Source organism: Balaenoptera borealis (assembly GCF_965194805.1).
Source record: "Balaenoptera borealis genome assembly, chromosome: 6".
In the NCBI taxonomy this organism is placed as follows: Eukaryota; Metazoa; Chordata; class Mammalia; order Artiodactyla; family Balaenopteridae; genus Balaenoptera; species Balaenoptera borealis.
The window spans coordinates 33,939,753-33,964,984 of NC_138863.1; the positions used below are offsets into that span (position 1 = coordinate 33,939,753).

Genomic DNA, 25,232 nt, shown 5'->3' on the forward strand with positions numbered 1-25,232 from the left:
CTATTTGTATTTGGCCTTTGAATACTTTTGTCAAAAGAAGAATTTGTTCTGACAAGTAAGAAGGTGAGACGGTCAGGTCTGTGTACTAGAACATGAGCATTGGAAAGTCCCAAACCTCCTCTTATAACAAGCTTCTTATAATCATAAGGTAAATAAAAGCCAGCATATAGCTACTTCTTAAACAGAAATCAGGGTCAAACATTCAGTATTTTTCCTTTGGAATTAAGTAAAATAATGCATGTAAAAATACTGTGTAAATACAAGTCACCATGTAAATATTACAGTTAAGGTCTCCACCTAATACCTATAACTGTTAATGACATTTTTCAAAATATGCCTCTCCCAAAGGCTTAAAAAGAGTTTTCCACATTAAATCAAGTTGAACTGCTGAGGGCAGAAAAAACAGCCCTTAAGATTTAGCAGCCTCTTTTTCACAGGTAATTGACTTTAAGCATCAATGAAAAGCAGACATTTGTAAGAAGGCTGGAGCATTTTTGTTATAAAAATTTCTGCAGTTTGAATAATCATATCAAAAGTTGTTTGTATTTTTTTACCAGTGTGGCTTTGGTAACCTTGATCAGAGTTGTTGATTTTTGCTCTTATCCATTTTTGCTCTTATCCCTTTCTTAGGTGGTTAACTCTTGGTCAGAACAGTGTTGCTGGTGATAGTTTCTGCTCTGAGCCCGACAGAGCAGCCTGGCTCAAACAGATACCACAAGAAATATCATTTCTATACAAAATTTCCTTTTTGGTGATGGGAGAAAGAAAAATGTATATTGTGTAGTCATGTAAAATTCCACAAGAAAAAAAATGAAATTTCCTTTAAAGGTATATAGAAAATGCCTAATTAACACTTTCAAATTAGGACCTTCCTTAGAAACAAGGATTTCATTTTTTAAAAAATCTTTAGGATTCAGAGACATGAAGGGTTCCACAACCTTAAAAATTAGAAAAATACTGCTTTGGAGAACTTGTCCTGCCCTGTTATTCTATAAAGTTGGCGAGTGTCTTGTTTCTAAGGACATTTACCTTCCCCACTTTGAAAACCTAAAACATACCAATGGGGAGAGGGCCTGGGGGAGGGGCATTAAGGTTAAGAGACACAAACTACTATGTATAAAATAAATAAGCAACAAGAATATATTGTACGGTACAGGGAAATATAGCCACTATTTTGTAATAACTTTAAATGGAGTATAATCTATAAAAATATTGAGTCACTATGTTGTACACCTGAAACTAATAAAACATTGTAAATCAATTTATACTTCAATAAAAAAAAAAACTAAAAAAAAAGGAAAACCCTAAAACAGTCTCCTTCCACCTGCTCTCCTCCCTCTACATCACTAGCACCCATGTCTCATTTTCCCTCCCTGCTTCTTTTGCATTTCTAGGTACACAGACTCTGAGAGCTGGCAGCATTCAAAGTGCCACCTGTTCAGTGCAGTAAAGGAAGCCCTTCCTGCCAGATGAAAGAGGAAAGGCATGTGAACATTTCCTGTGCTGTGGCCAGCCTGCTTTACCTGCACTGTCCTTGGCTGGTTTGACCCCAAACACTAGTCCCCAACCCCATATCCTATGCATACACAGCCTTGCATTCCTCCGGGCAGGGGGAGATGTCCTGACAGTCCTACAAGCCTGCATCCTTTTTCCTTACGGTTTTGGAACCTACCCCGATAACGTGTAGAAACACGCAGTCTCCAGCCTGTTCTGCTGAAAGCTGAGCCACAGACAATTGGCAGGCCCTTAAAGCAGCACAAACATACCTCAGTCACATGGATTCTGTGAGATGGAGCACAGACTCAGGAGGCTCAGAGCGGAGGCTGCCACAGCGCCTTCCTCAGAACACCGAGCCTGTGGTCCTGCTCCCATGAGATGCACACACACTCAAACGGGTGGGACACACATGCACACACACCCACATACACCTACATGCACACACACTCAGGTGTGCACTCGCCCATTCTTCACCACATCCTCCTCCTACCTCTCACGCTGTCTTGTAAGAGGTTTTGTTGTGAAACTGGTTTCACGTTGAACATGCTTATTCCAGGATGCAATATGTGGTGACATCTCACACAGTGACCTTTCTTACTACTGAAGGGGATTATCTGATACTGTTAGTGAATGTATATATATATATATTTTTTTAATATTTATTTATTTATTTATTTGTATTTGGTTGTGCTGGGTCTTAGTTGCAGTAGGCGGACTCCTTACTTGTGGCATGCATGTGGGATCTAGTTCCCTGACCAGGAATCGAACCCAGGCCGCCTGCCTTGGGAGCTCGGAGTATTAACCACTGCGCCACCAGGGAAGTCCCAGCGAATGTATAGTTTTGCATCTAAAAATTCTCCTACCTGGTCTCTGGAAGGTTACTCCTTTAGTCTGGTAAAGCTGGAGGCATCCTGGAATAAACATATTTAATGTGGAACCAGGGAGGGAATAAGTGATGTGGAATGGGAAAAAGGAAAAAGGTAGCCATCTTATCAGGTCAGGGAAAGGAGTTATGACACACTTTTTTAGCTTTGTGATTAAGACATGGCCCTGGAGCCAAAGGGACCTGGGTTGCAATCCCAGCCCTACCTTTGATGATTTATTTAACCTCTCTGATCATTTAGTTTCTTTATAAAATGAGGGGAGACGTTTGTGGAGAGAATAATTCTAGTTTCTTTACAGCATTGTTATAAGGTTTGAATAAGAACCATGAAAAGCATTTAGCAGTTGTCACACATAGTAAATGGTCAATATACATTGATGATGATGATGATTGAGTCAGAAGTCCCCAAGGCTATCTTCAGTTTCGATGTTTCAATGATGGACTCACAGAACTCAGAAAGCTGTTATATTCATGGTGATGGCTTATTACAGTGAAAGGATACAGATTAACATCAGCAAAGGCAAAGGCACATAGGGCAAAGTCCAGGAGAGACCAGGTGAGGCTTCCAGTTGTCTTCTTCCAGTGGAGTCACACAGATAGCACCTACTTTTCCCAGCAACAATGTGGGAGAAGATACACAAAGTATTGCCAGCCAGGGAAGCTCAGCTGAGCCTTGGTGTCCAGGAGTTTTATTAGTCATCAGTCACATAGACAGAGGTCACCTGCATAGCTGACCTTAGTCATTCAGTGTCCAGGCCTTCCAGAGGTCAAGTGATATCACATGGCCCAAGGCCTCAGGTAAACAAAGACACTCCCATAAGGCAGGATATTTTGAGGGCTGAGGTGTTATCTCCCACGAGCTGGTCAAGGGCTAACCCTTTCTTAGGAATGTGCAGAGTTGGGACAATGGAGCCTCCTGAATTCATCCTTTACTGCACAATGAGGATGATTAACAATCCTGGATTGATGACACTAGGCCTTGAAACCAGTGAGACTGGGCACAGATGTATCTCAGAAGATTTAACTAAAAGTGGAATCAGTCTTGACAGCCATAGTGATATATTGCCTTAATCATAGCTATCAAGAACCAACCAGGATGAGACTTTCCTAGTGGCGCAGCAGTTAAGAATCCGCCTGCCAATGCAGGGGACACAGGTTCGATCCCTGGTCAAGGAAGATCCCACATGCCGCAGAGCAACTAAGCCCATGCGCCACAACTACTGAGCCTGTGCTCTGAGAGCCCGCGAGCCAGAACTACTGAGCCCGCATGCCACAACTACTGAAGCCTGCGCACCTAGAGCCTGTGCTCTGCAACAAGAGAAGCCACCGCAATGAGAAGCCCACGCACTGCAATGAAGAGTAGCCCCCGCTCGCTGCAACTAGAGAGAAATCCCACGTGCAGCAACGAAGACCCAACGCAGCCAAAAATAAATAAATAAATTTACATACACACACACATATATATATATATATATATATATTTATTTATTTATTTATTTATTTATTAAAAAAAAAAAAAAAAGGAACCAACCAGGGAGAAAGAGGAGGAAGGAGGAAGGGAATGATGGCCCCAAACAAGGGAGAAGTTAAAGGGAACATCAGCCAGGGCCAGTGAAGAGCAGTTTAAGTCCCAGAGCTGGGATCCTTGAGAAAAAAGGAAAGTTGTGTCCTCACTCAAGGAGCTAGGGAGTGGATGAGACCCAAGAAGGCTGGGGTAGCTAGAGAATAAGTATTGATCTGAGTCCCAAAGTAGAAGGGTACCCCAGGAAACCAGGTCTAGTGAGAAGAATAGGAAGCAGGTTTTAGAAGAGACTAAAAATTGCCATCACCTTTAGCAGAAGAGTTGACCTGAATCTACCTCAGATGAGACTGAGGAGCTTTGTCCTGCATCCAGCCCAGCCCAGGTGGAACAGGCTGATTCTCAATAAAGATAGCCAAGTAACTCCCAACGAAGCAGTTAGGTAGAGAATAAGGGAAGTCCCTTTGAGGAGGGCAAACTAGCCCTCCATTTACGTTTCAATACAGATTAAGAGCAAACAGTAAGAATAAAACTTGTAAAGGTATCCTGGGGGTCGGGCTGTGTTTTTATTTGTGTTTGTTGTCGTCTTTTTGTATTTTTGTGAACTAAATATCAGGAGACAAGCTTTCCGGAATCTTCATAACTTTTCATTATTTATGGGAAGTTTTTTTATGTTTTTAACACCTTTGTAACTAAAAGTCAACTCTGCAAGCAAAAAACGTGACGGCAGCGGAGGCGGGGAATGTACCTCCTGCTTGTTCTGCTTTCCGGCCAAACCTAAGAGGGAGAATTCCCAGCAGAGACAGGAGTTGAGGACCACAAGGAAGATTTGTGTGTACCACACAAATCAGTTGGCTAAATGTGTAGACAGGGCTGTTCTCGGATCACTGCAAAGGAGTCTGGGTCTAAAGGCTCCAAGCAACACTCAGCCTAACCACATTCCCCTTCCTGTTCTCCTCCCCCAAACGTTTTCATAGGATTTATAATTCTCTTTGGGATTCACATCTGAGAAGCAGAGAAGATAGGTAACGAATCCAAGTGCGCTCTTAATTAGCAACATTACCGGTAGCAGAGATGACAACACTGACCCACTGTCTTTTCAGAGTTGTCACTTGAAAGGAGTGGTACAGTCCCGTTCCCCAGGAAAATCCTCCCGCCTTCCATCAGAAAAAATTTTCAAAACCTACGGATTTGATATCATTTTCCTGGTGAAATATTGCAATCGTATTACAATATTAAGTATTTAATTTGCTTTCTTTCTTAGATCCCAAGAAACGATCCTAAGACATTTAAACCCTGGTCTATCGCTATAGCATAACACTGCAGTCATTTCCTAAAAGGTAAGATCAATAAGCTGAAAGATTATTACTCAAAATGACAAGATCAGCTAGTCCAGTGGCTTTCAAGCTGTGCTCTGTGGAATCTTAGGATTGCACAAGTGTGTAAATCAAGTTTCCTTTTCAAATCTTATCCAACATTTCAATCCTTCAGCACTAAATGTGAATGGCTTTGGATGCTGACAAAGGAAAGTCAGGGTGTTTTACCCAACATTCAGTTTTTCTTTTTATTTTAAAATAAAATTTTAAATGGAAATGCTGTGGATTAAGATATTTTAAAGATCCTACTCCCTGATTCTTTCGAGAGTCACTTACAACTTGAGTGCAAAACATCAAATTAAAATCTATTGATTACTGCACTTGTAATTAACCAGTGCTATTTGGAAGAGTTGTCTATTTGTATTCATTGAGTTCAACTGCTACAATTTTGTACTGCTGCTTAGCACAAAATACAAAGCACTGAGGACTTTGGAGAGTGGCCACCAAAACTACCTGGGAAATATATGCTGATAAAAAGGAACAAGTATTTTCCTTGTTAGAAAATTAAACTTCTGCTTTTCTGCACACTTAATGGGCAACATTAGAAAAACTGAAAGCAAAAGAGAACAACATTATAGATTCAAAGAAAACAAAGTTTTTTCATCAAACGCTAATTTTCCAATTAAATGTCTAAAACAACCCACAAGTTGTGGGCTAACATATGTATGTTTAATTCCATTGTGCTTTGTCAGATGAGAACTTGCATTGATAGTTTTGCTAAATCAGACTAAATAAATGAGACTTTTGTTTCTCCTCTCACAATACCAACCACAAAAATCAAAATAGGCAACGTTTAAAATTTTGTTTTAAATTATTATAAAATAGTAATTTAACAACATACACCCAGGTATGGATGTGATGGCGAGTCCATTCTAATTCCTACATAAAGCAAGGTATATAAAGTGCATAGTATTATGCCTGACACTAGTACTCAATAAAGGACAGCTACACACACACATACACACACACACACACACACACACACACACACTCAGATGTGCTAAATGCCATATTTTAACAAATCGGAGACCACTAATGAATGAACAGGTTGTTGAGTTTTTGTACAGACTTTAAAATAAAGACCATCCTCAGATTGCAAGACAAATATAAAAAAAAAAAATGAAATGAAACAAACCCCCCCCAAAAAAACCTCTTGCCACTTTACCACTTACAACTATTTCTATGTGTCAGAATTTTCTCCGTGCTGTGCAATTAAAACAAAATGCAAATAGAAATTGCATTCTGAGTCTTTAACTGTCATCCTTTACCTGCAATTTCCAATTTTTGCACTCTTCAAAGTAGCATAACTTTCTTATGTATTTGCTTTATAAGCTAGTGTTAAACATTGCCCTTATTAAATTTATTCCACACTAAAATCATATATGTTTGTTGTTCCCCATAACATTTTAAATCTCTGCTAAAAAAGTGTAAAAACCTCTGATCTCATTTTATATGATCTCTCTGATTCTTATTTTATAAATGAAGACATGGAAGGCAAGGGAGAATAAGTAACTACCTAAATGTACTTATTCAAATCTGTAAAGCTTGCAATCCATTTTTTCAACTATTTATTGTTCTCACACACAAAAGTTTAGAGATTTGTACACTTTTATAATTATCTTTTCCTTTTTTCCAAGGTGTTTCAGTTTTTCACAAGTGAAAAGATGGCTTGTTAATCCTAACTGGACTCCAAACTGATATTTTTACATTGTGGAGAGGAAAGAAAATGACACAAAATCCAGAAACATTATTCAGGTCTGATTATATTAACAAGATGAATCGTTATCTACAAATTTACAAATTACTTACTTAGACTTTCTAGCCTAGAGGCCACCAGACAAATACTGTGATAGTCACAGCAAGGAATGTAATGCTGATTTATTTCTGAAGATATCATGTAAATATTGCTGTGAAAGCAAAATTTTCCTTTGTGTATTCATCCAATCTAACTGAACTAGGAATACAGGTTACATTCCTAGAATGAAAGATACTTCTCAGCAGATGAACATGTGATTACTTTTCCCAGGGCTGTGTTTGATTCAGTGGCCACAAGTAAGGACATGACAACAGTTCTAAAAGTTTTGTATTGTTTTGTTTTTACTGTGGAGTAGCTGTGGGTCTGTGTATTGTTTTGTTTTTACTGTGGAGTAGCTATGGGTCTGTGTATTGCATCTGACAGCAAAGGAGTATTTTCCTCATGTAGGTCAGCTATTCAACTGGTTAACATTCTTTTGGAATTTGGAGGGGAAAAGCAATGTAAAAACGTTTTCATAACATTATCACAAAACATTTTATTTTTTAAAATTTGTTTATGAAAAACATACAATCTGGTATCAGTTTCAGAAATACATAATTGCTCATTTTCCCACATACTGAAGTGGGTAACATGGAGCAAAAGAATTCTAAATTGTAATCACCTTTGTGTTGTAGTTAAAACATGCAGCATTGGGACTTCCCTGGTGGCACAGTGGTTAAGAATCTGCCTGCCAATGCAGGGGACACGGGTTCAAGCCCTGGTCCAGGAAGATCCCACGTGCCGTGGAGCAACTAAGCCCGTGCGCCACAGCTACTGAGTCTGTGCTCTAGAGCCCATGAGCCACAACTACTGAAGCCCGCGTGCTACAACTACTGAAGCCCACGTGCCACAACTACTGAAGCCTGCTCTCCTAGAGCCCATGCTCCGCAACAAGAGAAGCCTCCGCAATGAGAAGCATGTGCACTGCAACCAAGAGTAGGCCCGCTCGCTGCAACTAGAGAAAGCCCGCGTGCAGCAACAAAGATCCAATGCAGCCAAAAAAATTTTTTTAAATAAATAAAAAACTTTAAAAAATACTTATCATTAAAAAACAACAAACATGCAGGATCCATCCAATTCTACTAATCTGCATTTTAGAGACCTTCAGAGAAGTAGAAACCAGCATATGAATTAGGCCTTATTTGACCAGAAAGTGAGAGGGGAAAATGACACCCTGTCAGCCAGAATCCACACTATCGGGCTCACCAAGCCTCATCTGCAGTGACTCCCGGAATGAATGCACAGAGGAGGTGAGGCTGAGCTGGGAGCACTGGGTGACTGGGGGGGGAGGCAAAGACTGGGCACGTAGTCAGTCTGGAGGAGGCTGAGGGCTGCTGAAGGCCATGAGTATGTCTGACTGAAGCGACCGGGACACAGCCGTCCACAGGCTGACTGGAGGCCTCACCGGGCCACAGGAGTCCAGGGGAGGAAGTGGGGCAGGAGCACAAAGAGAAAGGAGACAGAAGCAGGAGGGTCACGGGCAGGACAAAAAATTACACAAGATTTTTGCACACAAGAGCCGAAGAGCTGGGGAACTGAGTGGGAGTAGCCAGGGTAAAAGAAGTTGAAAGTAATAAAGAAAAAATGTTTTGGCTCTTTAAAAAAAATCCTTAACTGTGTAATCTAATATGAATGTGAGAAATTTGTGTGTTTTATCGTTTGTATCATTTTAAATGATGATGAATATAATTTTTATTTTAATTTGGTGCATTAGGGCTAAGGATGGTTACTGGGTGTTGATTTTCCGTTTGCCACGGTTAAGAACTATAAAGCACTAAGAACAGAGGGGTCTGAATAAAAATTATTCATGTGAGTTGATGCACTAAGATCAGGATGGCATGGATGTGAATAAAATACTTTTTCAAAAAGACATATTTGAAGCCACATACTAAAAACCAGTTCTTTGGGCTCTATAAGCCTTGTTAAAGAATAAAACTTACTAAATTTTTAAAATAAATAATACATTCACACAGTTAAAAAAATATGAAAAGTTATACAGTGTAAAGACTCTCATACCACCATCCCATCCAGCCAATTCTTACACAAGTGCAGAGTATAACCACTTTTATTAGCTACTTTTTACTTTTTTCTTTCCTTCAGGAATAGCTGGTCCCAGAATGCCCAGTCACTGTTGTCAAGATTAGAGCTACTCCCGACTGACCCCACAGATGGATGGGACACAAAGGCCAAATGTCAGCATGTCAGGGGGAGTCTAAGGCAGCAGGACAAGCACGTGGTTCCTGCCTTTTACACCTGCTGGACCCACTGAGCGAGATGCTGTTCCCCCTTTCTCCGTCTAGACAATTCCTCCCCCTTTTCCATGTCAGCAGTACCTTGGTGCCCATAATAGTGAGAAATTGTAACCCTTGACACTCATCTGGGCTCTATGTTCTTCCCCCTTGGGTCTTGGGTGCACAGGAGGCATTTGTACACTTGCCTTCGGAGCCTGGCTTCTCTGGGTGGGTTTTCTCTCACGTAAAGGAAAAACAATCCGCTCTGAGCTCCACCCTGGAACAGTAAAAACACTTGATCATCTCATATAACTGGGTAGACAAGTAGCAAAAAAGGTAGGCTTTCTGACTTTCAAGATACCAAAAAGAAGTAAAACAATAGGCAGAAATAATTGGCGATAGAAAATAAAGGCATCTCTCAGCCTCCCTACACAACACTGAATGAGTCAATGTTAAGAAACCACAGATTGCAAAACGAGAGCGTTCTTTCCTTGGCACAGACATGGCAGCAGGAGACGCCCCCATGCTCCCTTAACTTCACTCTGGCTTACGTCACCAGCTGTCTAGCTGCTCTTGCTGCAAACCGTTCTGCACAGAGCTGCCAGGATAATCTTTCTCAACATCTGTAACCACCCACCCTTCCCTGGCTAAATGAGTAGCATCCAACAGGACAGTTTCTTCTTCCAAAAAGGATGGTGCTAACATTGGCATAGTGGTCATCTGTCATTTTATCTGACTGGGGTCTTTTCCTTTGAGAAGTTACCTGTCCTCCACTCCATGTGTTCCAGGAGGGCTGGATAAGCCAGATCAGAGTTTCTCTGATGAGAGTCAGACTCTCGAGTGAGGTACACAAGGTTAAAAGGCCCCTGGCGCAGATTGCCTGGATGGCCGGGCCAGGCATGGAGAGCACATGAGCTCTGCAGCTGAGATCCTCGGAGGTGCCCCTGTTCCTACACATCTGAAGCCTGGCTTCTTCAGCTCAGCACTCAGTTCTGTGAGCTACAGAGTATCTTTCCAATTGTATTACTCTCCTTAAAAAAAAAAAAAAAAGGAATTCCCTGGTGATCCAGTGATTAGGACTCGGCGCTTTCCCTGATCGGGTTCAATCCCTGATCAGGGAACTAAGATCCCACAAGTTGCGCGGCGCAGCCAAAAAAAAAAAAAAGTATTACTTTCCTAGGGTTGTTGTAGCAAATGACCACAAACTGAATGGCTTAACTATTTATTTCCTCACAGTTCTGGAAGCTAGAAGTCTGAAATCAAGGTGTTGGCAAGGCCATGGGTTCTAGGGAAGAATCCCTCCTTGCCTCTTCTGGAGGCTCCTGGTCTTCCTTGGCTTGTAGCTGCATCACTCCAATCTCTTCCTCCATCATCATATGGCCTTCTTCCCTGTGTGTCTGTGTCCAACTCTCTCTCTCTTTCTCTTATTAAAACAGCAATCACTGGATTTGGGACAACCCTAATCCAGTATGACCTCTAATCTTAACTAATTACATTTGCAAAGACCCTATTTCCAAACAAAGTCACATTCTGAGGTTCCAGGTAGACATGAATTTGGGGTGACACTATTCAACCCACCATGCCAATAAGCCTTCTTGCTGAGGCTAACAGGTACAATTTGGGGTGGATGTGACCTTTCCTCCTTTATGCCCTATTGTACCTGGTTCTTCTTTCTCTCCCACCAACTATTTGTCTACACATGTATCCTCCCTTTCTAGACAATGGGTCCACTGTGGTGGCAGGGACTGTATTTTACTCATCCTTTACCACAGGGTCTATCTCAAACTGATACTTAACACATGTTTGATTAAGGAAGAGCAAACAAATATGCTCTATTCAAACAGAAAGTTTCGATAGTTGTGAAACCTATACTGTGTGACTCAGGTATTCATGAGCCAGGAGATCTAAGGAAGGTAAAAATAAAGAAACTAGTTCTTTAACAGAGAAATCAGGCTACATTGTTATTGATTTTAATCTGTTGGAGTCACTATTTATGTTACTTGCACATGTTAAAAATTTTTCCAAAACTTGGAAATAAGGGGAAAAAATACTGTGGGAGGTTTCAAGGTCATACTCCAGAACTAATAAACCCATTAATGAGTAATCTGATGCTCTAGGGATGCCCTGTCCAATATGGTGGCCATAAGCCACATGTGGCTTATTTAGATTTTAATTTTAATTAATTAAATAAAAAAATCAGTTCCCTAGTTACCCTAGCCACCTTTCAAGTACTCAATAGCCATGAGTGGCTGGTGGGTACAATATTGAACAGCATAGAGGAGACCATATTCGTCATCCCAGAAAGTTATATTGGACAGTACTGCTCTAGGGAAATGGAACTTTATGTATCTACTATTTATTAGGGTTCATCCTCTGAAAAGATATGGCTTGAGGTAGGCAGTCTCTAGAAGCTGGAAAAGGCAAGGAAATGGGTTCGCCCCTAGACTCTCCAGAAGGAACACAGCATTGCTGACACTTTGATTTTAGCCCAGTGTGACCCATTTTGGACATATGACCTCCAAAACTGTAAGATAATAAATCTGTATTATTTTAAGCCACCAGGTGTGTGGTGATTTGTTACAGCAGCAATAGCAAACTAATACAGGTGTTAACTTGTAGAACATTGACAAACAGCAAATGATTTCTGTATAGTGGAAAAGATAACCTCAAAGGTTTCAGGGGTTTTTTTGCCCTGTAGGACATTCACCAGTTTTGTTTTGATTTTTGGTTTTGGTTTTTTGGTTTGTTTTTTGTTTTGTTTTTGTTTGTTTGTTTGTTGTTTTTGTTTTGTTTTGGTCTAACTGTGTAATCTTATTCTGGCATTCTTTTCTTCTGTATCAGTTTCTCATATCTTCCTTTGAACTTGTGTTTTCATCTTGGCTCCCTCATTGACTATATCTTTGACCTTGCTCACTGTACATTATATGAGTCATGGTTTAATATTTTTAAAGTTAGACACTGATACACGGCTAGCAAGGAAAAACAAACAGACGCAGGACTCTGAGATTTTGCTGTATGTCAGAAGAGGCTACACAATTTATATAGTGATGAAATTGATGAACACAGTTCATTTACAATTTAAATGAATAAATTTCATATCCTACAACAAATATAATTTATTGACTAAATGTAACCAGTAGACAATTACGTTCCAGAGAGAAGATGCACGGAACTTTGTCTTAACTTTGAACAAGCCCAATGTAATTAACATTAAATGTATAACTAAGGGGCTTCCCTGGTGGCGCAGTGGTTGAGAATCTGCCTGCCAATGCAGGGGGACACGGGTTCGAGCCCTGGTCTGGGAAGATCCCACATGCCGCGGAGCAACTACGCCCGTGAGCCACAACTACTGAGCCTGCGCGTCTGGAGCCTGTGCTCCGCAACAAGAGAGGCTGCGACAGTGAAAGGCCTGCGCACCGCGATGAAGAGTGGCCCCCGCTCGCTGCAACTAGAGAAAGCCCTCGCACAGAAACGAAGACCCAACACAGCCAAAAATAAATTAATTAATTAATTAATTTAAAAAAAAAAAGTATAACTAAGGAGGAACTTCTTCCTTTTTTTAGCAAATATTACAAGAGCAGAGCCTGTACCAATACCAGCAAGACCTTTTTCCACTTGTTCAGTATCTTAGTTCCTCGTGCTCAAGAAATTGCTGGCATATAAATGTTCTCCAAGGCTTATCCAAATCAGTATATTGAAAATGCAAAGTACTTGATTTTTTCCTCCTCAGGCCTGTCAAACACCATTGTGACAATAGTTTATTTATATTTTTAACCAAAGACTAGATGAATCAAAGTTTAGGGGCTTAATATTTCAACATCCTATTCTCAAGTTGCTCACAATGTATAAACATTGAGGAGCTACAATGTACATACAAACAAAACCACAGCAACAACAGAACTCTGTCCCCTCTCCTGCCCTGAGGCTCTTCTCCCCACTCCCTTAAGCACCTGGAAGAAGCAAGGGTGAACATATCAGAACTATGTAAAGAGCTTTTTCAAAATTACGCTATCTGGCTGCCCACCCCTACCCTATCCTGATACACCACCCCAAAGTGGTATTGCCAGAATCTAGGTAGCTTAAAAATCTATAGAGAAGCAATTATACAAAACACATTGTAAGAGGTATATATCGCCCTAGTTAAAATAGAATACTATGGGGTGTCACCTCCTAGCCCACCACACCTCCCTTCCCCCAGAGTGATCTTTCTATAATGTTAACGGTCTGCTTGTGGCTTACTTTGATAATCTCCAGTGGTCTCCACAGTTGACCAGATTGTCACAAACTGATCTAAAGCAATTGGGCAATTGACAAATACAACAATCGACAGATTCTTTTAATAAATATTGGCTGACTCCACCAGTTAAGGGTTAGGTCAAACGTCTCACATGGCAGGTTCACTTTGAGTGGGCACAACACTCTGATGGCAGAATCATCTAACCTTCCAGTTGGACAAGTGACAGCATCCTCTGGGAAGAAGGCACTCAGAACCAATAGGGCCCCCAGCACTGCCTGCTGGATCCCTCCACCTTCTTCAGATAAGGGTCATAGGGCCAGGTTATCTTTCTAAACAACCATGTTATCTTATTTCTATCATCCCCTATGCCAGTTAACAAAACCTTAAGATGGAGTTTTAGAAAATTATTTGAAATTTTTTTTAATATAAATTTATTTATTTATTTATTTAAATTTATTTTTTATTTTTGGCTGCATTGGATCTTCGTTGCTGTGCACGGGCTTTCTCTAGTTGCAGTAAGCGGGGGCTACTCTTCATTGCGGTGCGTGGGCTTCTCACTGCAGTGGCTTCTCTTGTAGCGGAGCACGAGCTCTAGGCACACGGGCTTCATTAGTTGTGGCTCGGGGTTCTAGAGCGCAGGCTCAGTAGTTGTGGCGCACGGGCTTAGTTGCTCCATGGCACGTGGGATCTTCCCGGACAAGGGCTCGAACCCGTGTCTCCTGCATTGGCAGGCGGATTCTTAACCACTGTGCCACCAAGGAAGCCCTGAAATGTTTAGGGAACCAGTTTTGAAGCGCAAATTCATGATTTGGATTCTTCAAATGCAAATTTACTACACAAGTTGACTATATCTAGGGTATAGATAAAAGTTAATTTATGTTTAAATACATCATATAGTTTATACTAAATTTCTAAAGTATTTTAAAGTAAATTACTACACAGAAAATGGAACACAGATTAAGACCAAACTCTTTAGCATGGCCTCCTAGGTCCTTCTCAATCCCCACCTCATCTCTGTCACCCTTCATCCCACATACACAGACACAGATACACGCACACTCTACACTAGACACACCAAGCTGCTTCCTGCTCTTAGAATCTGGCAGCTATCATCACATTTCAGTCTTTTCCACGTGCTGCTTCTTGGCTCTATTTCTCCATCAAACCAACCTCTTCTCTTCCTTCAAGACCCACCTCAAATATCTCCTACTCAGGATTCTTTGGGAATCCCTTCCTTCCCAACGGTGGATTTGGTCACTCCCTCCTCCACATTCTAATGGCATCCAGTACAAACCTCTACATCTGCACATTCACAATGGTATTGTGCTTGTCCTTACTATGTCCCTCACTGGACAACGCAAATCATAAGTACCATGATTTACTGTCTTCAGCTCTCCATTACAGCACACCAGACATACAATTGGTATCTACTGGATATTTATTGAATCAGGAAATTAAAATGGACGGCTTAGAACATTTTGTTGTTACCTCTTTTCTGCCTAGAAAAAGCAGAGAGCTTCCTAATGTGTTCTCAGCGAATGCATTTCTCAAAGACAAATCTGTTGCTTGTTTTTGTTTTGTTTTTTTTTTCTTTCTAGGCAACTGATTCTCAAAATGTCATAAAACACCAAAGTTCCTTTTTTTCCACTTTAATGTGAATTGTTAAAATTGAAGTATAGTTGATTTTACAATATTACCTTAGTTTCAGGTGTACAACATAGTTATTTGATATTTTTATAGGTTATACTCTACTTTTTTTCTAATTATCTGTCCATAGCACTTTTTAAAAATTTTTTATTTTATTTATTTATTTTTGGCTGCATCAGGTCTTAGTTGCAGCACACAGGATCTTCACTGCAGCATGCGGGATCTTTTGCTGCGGCACGGGGGCTCTTCATTGCAGCACGCAGGCTTCTCTCTAGTTGTGGCGCGAAGGCTCAGTAGTTGTGGTGTGCGGGCTTAGTTGCCCTGCGGCTTGTGGGATCTTAGTTCCCCGACCAGGGATTGAATCTGCGTCCCCTGCATTGAAAGGCAGATTCTTAACCAGTGGACCACCAGCGAAGTCCCAGGTTATATTCTATTTAAAGTTATCATAAAGGGACTTCCCTGGTGGCGCAGTGGTTGGGGGTCTGCCTGCCAATGCAGGGGACACGGGTTTGAGCCCTAGTCTGGGAAGATCCCACATGCTGCAGAGCGGCTAGGTCCGTGCGCCACAACTGCTGAGCCTGCACTCTAGAGCCCACGAGCCACAGCTATTGAGCCCACGTGCCACAACTACTGAAGCCCGCATGCCTAGAGCCTGTGCTCTGCAACAAGAGAGGCCACTGCAGTGAGGAGCCCGCACATTGCGGCGAGGGGTGGCCCCCACTCGCCACAACTAGAGAAAGACCTCATGCAGCAATGAAGACCCAAAGCAGCCAAAATAAATACATAAATAAAATAAATTTATTAAAAAAATGTTATCATAAAATAATGGCCATATTTCCCTGTACTGTACAATATATCCTCGTTGCTTATTTATTTTATACATATTTAGTTTGTATCTTCTAGCTCCCTACCCCTATCCCGCCCCTCCCCACCACTTCACTCTCCCAACTGGTAACCACTGCTTTGCTCTCTACATCTGTGAGTTTGTTTCTGTTTTGTTATATTCATTCATTTGTTTTCTTTTTAGATTCCACATATGAGTGATAACATACAGTATTTGTCTTTCTCTGTTTGCCTTATTTCACTAAGCATAATACCCTCTAGTTTCAACCATGTTGTTGCAAATGGCAGAATTTCATTCTTTTTTATGGCTGAGTAATATTCCGTGTGTGTGTGTGTGTGTGTGTGTGTGTGTGTGTGTGTGTGTGTGTGTATATATATATATATATATATATATATATCTATATCTATATCTCACATCTTCTTTATCCATTCACCTATTGATGGATACTTAGGTTGCTTCCATACCTTGGTGATTGTAAATAATGCTGCAGTGAACATTGGGGTGCATTTGTCTTTCTGAATTAGAAAACACCAAAGTTCTTAATGCTATTTAACCTTTTTACTTGGCTTCTGAAAATTCTTCATGGCATTTTTGTATTTTAAAATGTGAACTGAATGCTAAGAAATAGGTATAGAGAACTGATGGAGAATTTCACTTTAACATTTCCTATAACAAGTCACCTAGTGCTAAGAATCTCTGTTGTGGGTAAGCCTTATTGTATAATGTCCCCTGAGGCTACAGCTCCTGCAACTGGTCAGGTTCTGAAAAAGGAAGCTATGTTTTAAAAGAAAACTACTTTTATACCAGAAAGACCTGGGAAATCCTCCAAGACAGTTTTAATACTGCATTTTAAGAGTAGAACCTGAAACGCATCTTAAGAAAAAAGGTTCTACTTTTTTCTCACCAGCTAAATTGATATTAAATTTACTTAACAGTAGTCCATGGCCTTCTTTCGGAAGAATAACAATCATTGTCAGCTTACTTTGAAAGTAAAGCAGTCCTTCTTACTCAGAAAGTTTCTGTGGAAAGTTATAAAATGCATGTGAGGGATTTCCCTGGTGGTCCAGTGGGTAAGACTCCAAGCTCCCAATACAGGGGGCCTGGGTTCGATCCCTGGTCCGGGAACTAGATCCCGCCAAAACTAAAAGATCCTGCGTGCCACAGCTAAGACCCGGCACAGCCTAAATAAATAAATAAATAAATAAATAAATAAATCGATAAATATTTTAAAAATAAATAAAAAATAAAATTAAATGCATGTGAAAATATTTTGTAAACTTTAACATCCTCTATAAATGTAAGGTCTACTATGACCAGTGTATTAATATTAATAGTAGTAGAACACACCAATTAGTAGCAGTAGTAGTAGTGACTACTACTAGTAAGAGTAGTAGTACACTGCTGCTGCTGCTACTACTACTACTTTGAATAATAATAATAATAATAGTAAAGCAGTTCTATTTAGTTTAGTTGCCTTTTTATTTTTGGTAAATAACTTTACATCACACAGAGGCCTCCATAAAGTAAAATTTGGTTTATAAAAAGACATCTAAGAAAGACGGCCATGTAAATATGTCAAGCAACAGTTCAACATACATTTGAGATAATTTTCTAACACACAAACATTTAAATCTGGGTTATCAGTAAGATTTTTTGTTCTTTAGGAACAAGGAAAAGATTTCCTTTGCATTTTAATATACCAAAGGATATGAATTAATAAGCAATAAACAGTCCTTCCTAAATAATCCTATAGCTAACAATTATAACATATGCTATCACAGTTAACTTTGTTAGGTTCTTTTTTGTTTTATTAATAAATACCTTGAATGTTATATAACTTAGAATGTAGATATTGTGGTCATCCATAATATTACTTACTTAGCAAGTCACCTCAAACTACTTTCTGAATAAACAGTTTACAAGAACAAAGAGTTTCCACCTTAACCTATCATCAGTCCTATGTGGAGAGACTGAATGCCAGGTTTCTTGAATCCCTAAGCCTCAAAAATCTAAATAATAGAGTGTGTTTGCTGATCCTGAATAAACCCATTTTCGCTGGAGAAATACCTGCCAGTCTATTTGCTTTAGGTCAATATTTTGGTAACCCATATGGGGGCCAGAGAAGATCCTCGATGGCTCTGGGGCAGATGAGCCAACAGGTGCAGTAACCACAATTAAGCCCAGTGAGCTCACTGCTTTTCTTGCTGACCCTGAAGTTTGAAGGTATGTCTTTCTCTTGGACTCAGGCTTCCAGCCTCTTTGCACTAGAAGCTCTCCAGGACTTATTCAGGATCTATTTTAAGGTTTTGTCCTTTCTGGTTAAGGCCTTGTTCTGTATGTGAGTACTCATTTGGCACTTTATTCTGAGTCTGGGATCAGACTGTTTCAACTGAAGCTGGCTGAGACGCCTTTGGCCCATTACTACTGCAACAGGAGCTATTTCACTGAAACTGTGTCAATTCAGCTGTCTGCCTATTCCATTGGAATAGGGGCTGTTCTATGGGAACTGGCTGAGAAGTCTTCAGCCTGGCTCCTCAGGGATCAAGCTGTTTCCTTAGAACTGACTGGTATTAGGCCTGAAGGCTGTTTGAGCTATAAGTTGTTTGAGATATTTGACTGTTTGAGCTATTTGAATTGAGTTGTTTGAGCTGTAAGTTGTTGAAAAATATTCTTTTAGAAATGGAAAGATATCCCATGCTCTTGGATTGGAAGAATTAATAGTGTTTAAATGGTCATACAACCCAAAGCAATCTACAGATTTAATGCAATCCCTATCAAATTATCCATGACATTTCTCACAGAACTAGAACAAATAATCCCAAAATGTATATGGAATCATAAAAGACCCAGAATTGCCAAAGCAATCCTGAGGAAAAAGAACAAAGCAGGAGGCATAACCCTCCCAGACTTCAGACAATACTACAAAGCTTCAGTAATCAAAACAGCATGATATTGGCACAAAAACAGACGTATGGATCAATGGAACAGAATAGAGAGCCCAGAAATAAACCCACACACCTAAAGTCAATTAATCTTCGACAAAGGAGGCAAGAATATACAATGGGGAAAAGACAGTCTCTTCAGCAAGTGGTATTGGGAAAGTTGGACAGCCACATGTAAATCAATGAAGTTAGAACACACCCTCAACACCATACAGAAAAATAAACTCAAAATGGCTTAAAGACCTAAATATAAGACATGACACCATAAAACTCCTAGAAGTAGGCAAAACATTCTCTGACATAAATCGCACCAATTTTTTCTTAGGTCAGTCTCCCAAGGCAATAGAAATAAAAGCAAAACTAAACAAATTGGGAGCTCCCTGGTGGCCTAGTGGTTAGGATTCCAGGCTTTCACTGCCATGGCCTGGGTTCAATCCCTGGTCAGGGAACTGAGATCCCACAGCCATGCAGTGCAGCCAAAAAAAACCCCAAAACTTACAAACTTTTGCACGGCAAAGGAAACTATAAACAAAATGAAAAGACAACCTATGGAATAGGAGAAAATATTTGCAAATGATGCAACTGACAAGGGCTTAATTTCTGAAATATACAAACCGTTCATATAACTCAACAACAACAAAAAACAACCCAATCAAAAAATGGGCAGAAGATCTAAATAGACATTACTCCAAAGAAGACATACAGATGGCCAAGAGGCACATGAAAAGATGCTCAACTTTGCTAATTATTAGAGAAATGCAAATTGAAACTATAATGAGGTACCACCTCACACTGGTCAGAATGGCCATCATTAAAAAGTCTACAAATAACAAATGCTGGAGAGGGTATGGGAAATGCTATTGGTAGGAATGTAAGTTGGTGCAGCCACTGTAGAAAACAGTATAGATGTTCATCAAAAAACTAAAAATAGGGGCTTTCCTGGTGGCGCAGTGGTTGAGAATCTGCCTACTAATGCAGGGGACACGGGTTCGAGCCCTGGTCTGGGAAGATCCCACATGCCACGGAGCCACTGGGCCCGTGAGCCACAACTACTGAGCCTGTGCGTCTGGAGCCTGTGCCCCGCAACGGGAGGGGCCGCGATAGTGAAAGGCCCATGCACCGCGACGAAGAGTGGCCCCCACACCACGATGAAGAGTGGCCCCCGCTCGCCGCAACTAGAGAAAGCCCTCACACGAAACGAAGACCCAACACAGTCAAAAATAAATAAATAAATAAAGTAGCTATTTAAAAAAAAAAAAAACTAAAAATAGAGTTGCCATATGATCCAGCAATCCCATTTCTGGGCATATATCCAGACAAAACCATAATCAAAAAGATACATACACCCCAGTGTTCATAGTAGCACTATTTACAATAGCCAAGGCATGGACACAACCTAAATGTCCGTCAATAGATGAATGGATAAAGAAGATGTGGTACATATAGACAATGGAATACTACTCAGCCATAAAAAAGAATGAAATAATGCCATTTGCAGCAACATGGACGGATGTAGAGATTATCATACTAAGTGAAATAAGTCAGAAGGAGAAAGACAAATACCATATATCACTTATATGTGGAATCTAAAATATGACACAAATGAACTTATCTATGAAACAGAAACAGACTCACAGACATAGAGAACAGACTTGTGATTGCCAAAGGGTAGGGGGATGAAGGAGGGATGGAGTGGGAATTTGGGGTTAGCAGATGCAAACTATTATATATAGAATGGATAAACAACAAGGTCCTACTGTATAGCACAAGGAACTATATACAATATCCTGTGATAAACCATAATGGAAAAGAATATAAAAAAGAATATATGTGTATGTATAACTGAATCTCTTTGCTGTACAGCAGAAATTAGCACAACATTGTAAATCAACTATACTTCAATAAATATATATATATTATTAAATATAATAAATTTTTTAAAAAATTATTATTTTACTCTGGAGAAAAACCTCTGAGAAATGATACCCCAGTTATCAAATATTTTGAGGATGCCGCACCCTAGAGAGGGACTCCGGCTGATTTCATGTTTAAAACCCATTGTTCTTCCTCATGCACATTTCTGACTAAATGGACTGACTTGACCAATTTAAAATAATGGTAATTCCCTGGCAGTCCAGTGGTTAGGACTCTGCGCTCTCACTGCCAGGGCCCAGATTCGATCCCTGGTCAGGGAACTAGGATGCCGAAAGCCACTCGTGAAGCCAAAAATAAAAAATAGAATATCAATGGCCATTATGGGGAACTTTTGAAATCTCCAAACTTAATTTTCTTAAAACCAATTTATATTACAATAGCTCTAAAACTTCCAGAACTGAATGGAATGCCTATTTTGATTGTTATTTTGAGGCTTCTGAATGTAAAATTACCTCTCTGCAAAATAAGATTTTAAGATTAACTGAGGGAAATAAACAAATAATTAAAAGAAAAATGGTTCCCAAAGCCTCAGGCTCTTCTTCCTCAGCGTCTTTGTCTCAGGCTCCACCTCCAGTGCCATCTTCCTCCCTTCCTTCAATGCCCTCAGTTCCTCCATACTATTCTCTCTCTGAACTTACCTTTTTCTCTGAAACTCTCCCCACTCCTTTTCCTCTGAACTTATCAGAACCTGTCCCTTTAAAATTAAGCCTACTTGGGCTTCCCTGGTGGCGCAGTGGTTGAGAGTCTGCCTGCCAGTGCAGGGGACACGGGTTCGAGCCCTGGTCTGGGAGGATCCCACATGCCGGGGAGCAACTAGGCCCGTGAGCCACAATTGCTGAGCCTGCGCGTCTGGAGCCTGTGAAGAGTGGCCCCCGCACGCTGCAAGTCGAAAAAGCCCTCGCACAGAAACGAAGACCCAATGCAGCCAAAAATAAAATAATTAATTAATTAAAAGAAAAAAAAATTTTTTAATTAAGCCTGCTGAGGATCCAGGGGCTAAACCCTTAACTTCTTATATTCCCTAGACTAAAGCTGAACTGTGAGCCATAGTCAAATATTTTCCCAAAGTAACCAAAGATTCTCACAGATTTGCTGAGGAATTTACTATAGTCATTCAAAGTTATCAATCTGGTTTCTCTGACTTATATCAGCTAGTTCATATGCTTGTCAGTGAAGGTCTGCCCACTATTGGATGAAAACTGCTAATTGAAAAAAATCCTAAAAGGTTTCTAAAATTACAAGCAGGAAACCAGCCCACTACCTTGTTATATTATCAGGCTTGGGCAATCGCTACGGGACTTCACTGAGCAATTCCTAGGACTTTTCCAAAGCCTGTTGACTGGAACAAAATTCAGGCTTGCACACAAAAATCTGATGAAACTGTTCATGACTGTTACAGTTGACTTCAGATAATTTTTAAAGAAAATTCTGATTTTCCTTCAGATGTTGATTCCACCCAGGTGGGTTTTAGCTCTATGTTTATTAGTGGGCTGAACTGGCACCTTTCCCTTCAAGTAAAAAAGGCCAGAATGGAATGCAAAATTATTTCCACTCCAGATTTAGTGAATCTGGCAAACCAGCGCTCTCACACTCTAGATCACTCACCTATAAGGAAGACGGCCAAAATTCTTAATCTTCAACTCCAGCAATTGAAGGTCCCTAAATAAGACCAGAACCCTCCTAGTTTCTGCTACTACTACAAAGAGCTAGGACACTGGAAAAGAGATTTTACAGATTCAAGCACTTCAGGTGCCTTTAGCCCTTCAACCAGCCTTTCCAACAGCCTCCCAATTCTCAATGATGGGCTGCCAAGGAACTAAAGGGGCTCTTCCCAATCCTCCCTCTTAATTGGCTTAGAGAAATATTTCTCCAGGTTGGGGATGAATCTCTTCCAGTCCTAACAGACATCAGAGCCGCACTCTCAGTGCTCAACCGCACTACTATAAAGCAGCCCCTGCTTCGGAGTACTAAAACAGTTCAAATAGTGGGAAGCTCTAATAAGCCAAAAGAGATTCCTGTCTCTGAACCAATTCCCTTTCATTCAGACCCTTTGAGACATACACACCCTTTTCTCCTTAGTTCCTCCTCTTCTATCCATTTATTAGGCTGAAACTTCTTAGAGAAGTATCATGGCAGAATTTCTTGCTCCCAAAAGGGGGAATAATTCTAGAATTTGAGTCGTCACAGCAGCCAACAAGGTGAATCAAATGACTCTATGATGTCTTTTATTTGCTCCATCTCTCATGGCACTAGAAATGATTGTGGAAACACTGATCATTTGTCCCTATTGAATTAGGAGCTACCATCCTCCTTATGGGCAAAATCTCCAACCGATATTGGCAAAATTCACAGCACACGTCCCATCAAGATTCAAATAGATCCTTCAAAATCTCATCACAGAATTCATCAATACCCTATAAGTAAAGAAGCCCTTCAATGCACAGAGCCCATAATAAAAGAATACAAGGCTCAAGGCCTCAGTATCCTTTGTACTAGTCCCTGTAATACCCCAATTTTACTGGTGAGAAAACCCAAGGACTGACGGTGGAGGTTTGTCCAGGGCCTCCAAGCAATAAACAAAATTGTTCTCCCTTGACACACTGTTGTCCCTAACCCTTACACATTACTAATACCCATTCCCACCAGAGTAAATTCTTTATGGTAATTGATTCAGGTAGCGAACTCTTTAGTATTCTGATTGATGAAGCTAGCCAATACCATTTTGTCTTCACGTGGGAAGAAAAACAATTCACCTGGACACTAATGCCTCAGGGTTTTTACTCGGAGTCCTAAGTCTCACAAATCCTGAAGGCTGTTCTGGATGATATAAAGTTCCCTTGAGGTTCTACTTTGTTGCAATATGTGGATGATTTGCTTCTTTGCTCTCCTTCTCAAGCCTCCTCACAGGAAGACAGCATCTACTTGCTAAAGCTTTTAGCCTTAAAGGGACATAAGGTCACCAAGGAAAAATTGCAGTTTGCCCAAACCCAGGTTTGATATTTAGGGCATCAGATATCAGAATAAGGGCTACATCTAGATCCAAACAGACTTCATGATGTCCTAAGTTTCCCAGACCCCCAACTAAGCACCAACTGTGAGGTTTTTCTCAGGCTAGCTGGTTACTGCTGAAATTGAATTCCAAATTTCTCTTTTATGGCCAAACTTCTGTATATTTTACTAAAGAACATCAACCCCGACCCAATTTTATGGGAAGAATCAGACAACATAGCTTTTAAGTCCTTAAAGGAGAGTTTGATGAGCCCACCTGCCCTTTGGGCATCCCAATTATCAGATTCCCTTCTGTATATGAAAAGGAAGGCAAGGTCCTTGGGGTACTCACCCCAAAACACAGGGGCCTCTGTTAACCCATAGGGTATTATAACCAGAAACAGAACCGTGTGGCACTGGAATACCCCCTTGCCTTAGAGCTGTTACAGCCTTTTGGTTAAGGTCACCAAGAAAATAATTGTGGGATCCCCTTTATCCATTTTTATACACCATACAGTAGAAGATCTCCTCAATTCTCATCACACTCAACATTTTTCAGTCAGCTGCCTCACCTGTGAAATCCTTTTGTTAACTGCTCTTCACATAGTTCTTTTATTTTGTAATAACCTTAACCCTGCTACTCTTCTCCCCTCCATCACTGACAAAGTCCCTCACCACTACTTAATTCTGACAGGTCACCTCCAGACTCCCTATGATGATCTGCAGGAAATACGTTTGCGTAACGCTGACATCTCACGGTCCAATGATGGCTCTTATTTAAAAGGTGACAATGGCCAGTTTTTGTAAATGTTCTACGTATTTTTGAGGAGATTGTGGATTTTCAGTTTGTTGACTCTGAGAATCCATATGTCCATTAAATTTAGATTGTTAATAGTGCTTTTCATAGCTTCTCTTTTTTTCCTAATTTTCTATATTTGCTATATTAAACAATGTATAGTGAAAAAAAAAGGTGACAATGGCAAATGTGCTGGGTATGCTACTGCAACCCCTTTTGATGTTGTTGAGGCAGTATCTTTACCCATGACTATTTCAGCCAAGAGGCTGAATTATACACTCTTACACGGGCTTGCACTTTAGCCAAGGGCAAAAATGCCAATACTCATACTGATATTAGATATACTTTTGAAGCACTTTCATGATTTTGGAATGTTGTGGAAGCAACATGGCTTCCTTATTTCTGCAAAAATGAAATTTAGAATGACCCCTATGTTCAGGCATTATTGGATGCAATACATTTACCTGCCTCTTTACCTATTATTAAGATTCCGAGGCATTCTAAACTTGACTCTCTGGAAGCTAAGGGAAATCATCTTGCTG

General features: G+C 40.4%; 1 protein-coding gene and 1 pseudogene across 2 annotated transcripts in view; one reads left to right on the forward strand and one right to left on the reverse strand.

Moving 5' to 3' along the window:
- LOC309630907 (aldehyde oxidase 2-like) overlaps positions 1-8,855 on the forward strand; it is a 78,896-nt pseudogene extending 70,041 nt beyond the window's left edge. Inside the window, exons 35-36 of the transcript XR_014249517.1 lie at positions 5,164-5,239; positions 6,913-8,855. The product of XR_014249517.1 is annotated as an aldehyde oxidase 2-like (transcript). The remainder of the gene's footprint in view (positions 1-5,163; positions 5,240-6,912) is intronic.
- LOC309631111 (uncharacterized protein) overlaps positions 1-25,232 on the reverse strand; it is a 208,653-nt gene that overhangs the window by 174,247 nt on the left and 9,174 nt on the right. The window contains exons 2-3 of the mRNA XM_082397191.1: positions 10,065-14,303; positions 9,404-9,578 (exon numbers count right to left, since the gene is read on the reverse strand). Of these exons, the coding sequence (XP_082253317.1) occupies positions 9,404-9,578; positions 10,065-10,080 (191 nt within the window). The 5' untranslated portion in view covers positions 10,081-14,303. The remainder of the gene's footprint in view (positions 1-9,403; positions 9,579-10,064; positions 14,304-25,232) is intronic.